This window comes from Momordica charantia (genome assembly GCF_013281855.1).
Source record: "Momordica charantia cultivar OHB3-1 chromosome 9 unlocalized genomic scaffold, Mcharantia_2.0 BLBB01000009.1, whole genome shotgun sequence".
Lineage (NCBI taxonomy): Eukaryota > Viridiplantae > Streptophyta > Magnoliopsida > Cucurbitales > Cucurbitaceae > Momordica > Momordica charantia.
In genome coordinates this window covers 9821333-9827332 of record NW_028275167.1, presented here as the reverse complement: position 1 = coordinate 9827332, position 6000 = coordinate 9821333, and the positions used below count along the sequence as shown (strand labels likewise).

At 36.4% G+C, this 6000-nt stretch overlaps 1 protein-coding gene across 1 annotated transcript in view; it reads left to right on the top strand.

The window, feature by feature from the left end:
- The first annotated feature begins 946 nt into the window (after positions 1 to 946).
- Positions 947 to 6000, top strand: part of HAF01 (HAC13 protein (HAC13)) — a 49914-nt gene continuing 44860 nt past the window's right edge. The window contains exons 1-5 of the mRNA XM_022299401.2: positions 947 to 1167; positions 1376 to 1479; positions 1774 to 1836; positions 2041 to 2086; positions 3932 to 4183. Of these exons, the coding sequence (XP_022155093.1) occupies positions 1164 to 1167; positions 1376 to 1479; positions 1774 to 1836; positions 2041 to 2086; positions 3932 to 4183 (469 nt within the window). The 5' untranslated portion in view covers positions 947 to 1163. The remainder of the gene's footprint in view (positions 1168 to 1375; positions 1480 to 1773; positions 1837 to 2040; positions 2087 to 3931; positions 4184 to 6000) is intronic.

The following is a 6000-nucleotide window of genomic DNA, read 5'->3' as shown; positions in this document are numbered from 1 at the left end:
AAAATAAAAGAGAAGAAGGAAAATTAAGAAAAAAAGGGTATAATAGTCCTGTCATCTAGCTTGAAATTTAAAAAATGCTTTACGATGGATCATAAAAAGATTTTTTGAAAATCTAGGTCATTTAAATAGGTTGAAAACTTTTTTAGGTCATATGTGTTAGTTTCCTCGAGAGTCCTTCGCATTCTCCTTCACAAGTTAAAATACATTTTAAAGATATCAAACATTCTCGTCCAACGCCTCCATCGAAACCACCTCATTCTTCCTTCCTCTCGACGGCCGATAAAAGTGATCCCTGCATTTCAATTAACCCTCTTTTGGAATTGAAAATCTTCAAGAAGGAACAAACCCCAACATTTCCCCAACCCCGACCTTCCATACCTTCCGGAACAAACAACTTTGAACGCTTTCCTTTCTTTACTTCCACTACGATTACACAACACTCTCCCCTAAATGTTAACCTCCAGTTGAAACCAATAAAGCACTCCAATTTCGATCTTGACCCAACCACCTCGAAGCAGTTCTTAACCCTTGCTATCAAACTCAAAGATTTGCCCCTATACAATTCCTCTATCACAATCTTCTTACCACTATCGTCCAGCTGAAAAATAAACCTTTTCCTCACCACCCTCATTTAGAGGGGTAAGCTATTATCCACCCTCATAAACCCTGAGAACACCTTCTAAAATTACGTGGTCTACATACTTTAATATTTTAGTTGCAGAAAATGATGACTCTGAGAAGGGACAAAAAGGCAAAACCCGAGTGAAGCGAGACACAGTTAATAAATAAATAAAATAAATATATATATCATAAATTAATATAATAAACATACATAAAAAATGTCAAAACTATAAAAGATTTTTTTTATTATTTTTTATTTTTTAATAAATAAGGAAAGAGTAAAACATCAAATAAAAGAGAGAAAATAAGTGATTAAAGGAAAAAATGAAAAGAATTAGAGACGAGCGGCAGACTTATTGAATTGATTTGAAGAAATAAAAGAAAGAAGCAGAGGCGAATCCCCTCGAGAGGTCTGAGACCGCAAACAAGGAAGAAGTGGCCGGCGAACACGGAGGCGTTTGCAAAGGAAGAGTCGCCGGCGAAGGATGGAGGTGATGGCAGTGAAGAATGCTTGAAGACGAAGGAGCAGACGACGAACAAGGATGGGTATCGATTTTTAGGGTTCTGTCGTTGTTTTGTAGAATTTGGGAGTTTTCTAAATTGTTAAAAAAAGAAATACCCGAAACTCATCGCTTCAACTTTTACGAGTCATTCAATCCCAAAATTTCACACCAACGTTGGAAAAAAACTCTGCATTTTTTTGGATCATGAGGAGAACTAACCGCTGCATACATACTTTATATTTTGGTTGCAGATGACGATGACTATGAGGATGCTGGTGGTGGCAATCGATTCTTGGGGTTTATGTTTGGAAATGTGGATAATTCTGGTGATCTTGATGCTGATTATCTCGACGAGGTAATAATTTTGCTTCTCGGTGGCATTTTTGTAGAATTAGATTTGTTACAGGACAAACGTATGTAAGCTACGAACTGATTCTAGTAGAAGATTGCTGCACCATAGATTTGGACAAATATAGTTGATATCTTCCACATATGATTTTTGGCAGTCCGAAAATTCTGGATAAAGACTCAACTTGTTACACTTGAAATGATATATTTTTTTTTCAATAATTTGAACTTTCATCTTATTTTCACTTCCTTCTGATCAATATCATATTAATAATGCTGAGGGTATAATGTTGTGTTTTAGGATGCTAAGGAACATCTTGATGCATTGGCTGATAAGCTGGGTTCAACTTTGACAGATATCGATGTAAGAAAACTTTTATGATCCTGAATATTATATTGTTTTCATTTGGTTTTGGGGTCTCCTTATGTAGCTTTTTAGTTTGTATATAATCTCTCATTTCTCCTCGATAACATACATGATACAAATACTATATCTATTTGCGTTTGATAAGTTCTTACTCCCTTCCTACCTTTTTCTTTGATACCTGAAAATTTTCAAATTTTTCAGTTGTCAACGAAGTCAGCAAAAACACCATCGGACGCTGTTGAACCAGGTGAAGTTGTATTCATGTGAAAATTTACCTAGTAGTCTTCCCGAGTTTTGTTTTTGTGTTTATGCCTTTATTTCAAATACATTTTTTTGACACTATTACATGCACAATTTTATGATCATTAGAATGAAAGTTATTTATTTATTTATTTTTAAAACAAGAAAGAACTTTTCATTGATATAGATATATGAAAAGGAGAAAAAGTTCAAGGATACAAACTCCCGAAAGAGTGAGAGAAAGAAAAAATGTGAAAGAGAACAGAAAAGAGTCTCAACAAGGAGCAAGCATTACAGAGAAAATAAGAACAATAAAAATCAAAGACCATGACATAAGAGACCAAAAAGCTTCATAGATGAATCTTGAATCATAAGAGAAACCAAAGCCCTTCAATCAACAAATCTTGACCGCCAAAGGAATTGAAAATCTACTTGGACGAAGTGGGAATTGAAGGTGGAGAATCTTCTAAATCAATCTTCTATTCCTTCAAATAATATTTAGTAATCTGAAACATCTTTTCGAGATAAGAGACATAAAGGCGAGCTTTTTCTTCACGAATTCTGGCTAACCCTTCTTTCTGAGAAGTGATATAATCATCCAATTGAGAAGGAGGCACACTAAAAAGTAACTTGAGAGTTAAGAGAGAAGAAGGCCTACTTCCAAAGTAACAAAGATTGTGGATCGAACTAGAAGATTTGGAAGGGAGTAGAAGAGAACCCAAAGGAATTGCCGTGAAAGAAGGCTGTGAATTCAAAAAGACGAAAGTCTCAACACCAAATAGAAGCCATTAAATAACTGAACTGAGAAGAACAGCAGTCAACCATCTACTTTTTCTAAAAGGGTCTTCAATTTCAAAGGCCCAAAACTTTGTGGTGACCCTTCGAATACTGAGAAAAAACCAGATATTCTAAAATCAATATTCCACCTATCAGGAATATTGATGTTCCCACCTATCAGGAACATCAATATTCCACCAAAATCGAAGGGAAGATTTGAAAGACGGGTGAGAGAGCACATATTCTAAAACCTAGGGGCAAGGACTCTAGTTAGGAGAACCAGAATCCAGACAGATTGGCCATGGTTGAAAGTGACCCTAGGACCTAGGACATGATTAACAGTCAAGAAAGAGTCCATCCTCGACTTGTTTGACCTGCAAATAATAGAACAGTTTGGGATACTATAAGTTTTGGGGTTATGTTTTGGTCCTTGAGAATGTAATAATTACCTAATTGCTACTAGAGGTCCTAGGATAATATTCCTGTGTGTGTTTTTACTCCTGGTTTAGTCTTATATGAGGATTTAAAAGACAGAAGTATAGAAGCTTCACCTTGAGTACTTCATCTTGATGATGTATATTTTATTATTTAGTTCATTCTGGTTTCTTATGCAAGAATTAAGTAATAATTTTAAACTTCATGCTAGATAGTTACAATCCACTAAGACAAATGATTTTTCTTGGCCAACCTGATGTAACCTAGGGTCTATTTAAATATTTGAGTCTTTATTCAACACCGAACTTAAAATAATCTTTGTAAAGCATGACACCCCATCTTATAGGCTATCTGCTGACTAACTGAACCAATTAGTAACCATACTAATTAAGACACTAACGGTAAGCTACTTACCTAATCAAATAAGTGGCATACTAGGGCAACATGGACTCTTAAAACCCCTAATCAGTAACAGGTGAACAGCTCACGCTATATCATATCCATGGGGCAGCATTCAAGCATATAGGATTATATAGTCTTGGTGTATGTTTTAAGTATGCTGTTCACCTGTACACTGCCATTGTTATCTGACTTTCTTTGATTGGGCTGGTGGGTTTTGTTTGGGTATTTGTGTTCTCAGACTATGATGCAAAGGCTGAAGACGCAGTTGATTATGAAGATATTGATGAAGAGTACGATGGTCCAGAGATTGAAGCTGCTGGTGAGGAAGATCATTTATTGCCAAAAAAGGAATATTTTTCTACTGAAGTTTCTTTGGCTACGCTGGAGCCCACAGTTTCTGTATTTGATGATGAAGACTATGATGAGGACTTTGAAAAGGTGCATGATGTTATAAATAGCAGTGTCGAAGCTCGAACTACCCATGCGTCAGGTATAGTATCTCTCATCAGTCTCTACATTATTGCTAACATACTTTAACCTGCTACTGAAGAAGCATCCCATGCAGCTAGAAGTTTTCTAATTGTGTTCTTTTTGGTTTTCACGATGGTTTTCTCTTTCCTTTTTTTTTTCTCTTTCAATTTTCTTTATTACAGAATGGATTTTGAGTTGAGTTAACTAGTTGTACATTTGCCGTGCCTGGTACTTTGTCTTTCCATTGGTGGGAGTTTTTTTAGTACAATTATCATTTTCTTATTTTACAAGATTGGATTATAACTTACAAAAGCTAAATCTTTGTTTACTCTTTAAGATTGTCCTATTTCTTATGCTATTTTCTCCCAAAATTTTTTTTCTGTGATGAAAGGGTATTTTATGGTATTCATATAAATAGAAAGGCTTTTTTGGTGAGCTTTTCTGGAATATATAGTCAATTTTGAATTATGAAGTTGGGTGTGTGTTTCTTCTTTGGAATGGTAAGTAGTAATGGTGTTTATAGCATTTGCATTAACAGTTATATGGTTGAATGAATTTGGTGAAAGTGCCATAAACTTCTTAGTGGTTCTAGTTTCTTTCTTAAGGGTTTAATAGATCAACTTTTAGTAGATTACAGTCATGAAAATTTGACAATCTCTCACCAATAAGCCTTTCAAAATGTTGTGTATACTGTATAGGCATTCTTCATAGTCTCAATGAAAGTAGGTCTTTCATCCAATAAAAAATGTTCCGTAGTTTGCGATGAGCTCAGTGCCATATTAACCATGTTAGAAATATGAGTTCAGTGCATATTATGGCAGATAAGGAAGGATGACGATCCTTGATTGGTTAATAAGGCTTTCCTCTACAAAGGCCATCGGGTAGCCATTTTAAAACAATTGGATGCTATTAAGGCTAGATCCTTATATCAATTCGGGAATGGTAATATTGCTAGCTTCTGGCATAATTTTGTTTGGCGGGAAAGCTGTCTCCCATATGCTGTCCAATATTGCCCTCTCCACCAGAGAGGACAAATGGATTTAGGAATGCAATCCATCAAAGAGCTTCTCGGTTAAATCTATGGTCAAAGAGCTGATTAACAAGTTGACTCCCATTCAGTGTTATTGAGGCGCACTCGGGTGCTCGCCTCAGGCAAGAGGCGAGGTGATTTTGCCTAGGTGCGCCTTGCAAGGTGCCCAAGGCGAGCGCCAATCGGGCGCTCACCTTAGTGCGCCTCGATGTGCCTCTCGCCTGAGGCTAGGCGATTGCCTTATTGAAGCGAGGCGATCTGCTTTATTTTATTTATTTTTAATGTGTTTTTTTTTTTAAAAGAACCTTTCTCCCTTGCGAAATACCTCAGTCCACAAACCCTAATCATTCTCTCTGCCTCTCGACATTCACCTTCACTACCCTCAATCTCCGGCCATCGCTCGCTCCCGTCTCCAACTAAACTTATTAAATTTAGTTGTTTTATGCATCTGGTTGACATTTATTATGACACTATTTTGGTATTAATTTTTTAAACTATGTTTACTATATAAATTTATGCATTATATATAAATTTTATTTATTTATTAAGGTGTGCCTCGCTTCACTCGGGCGTCGCCTTTGTATCGCCTCTCGCCTCAAGATGATCAAAGGGCTTGTCGCCTTGAGGTGTGCCTTACGCCTCGAAAAACCACACTTTTATTTTTTGTTGTTGGGAACTTAGCCATGCGTCCATCATCACACTAGACGTTGTGCAAAGGAGGCTCCCAAACATGGACATCTCTCATATGGCTGTATCGTGTGTAGTAAAAGTGCAGAGCCATTCATGAATCACGATAAACTCAACAT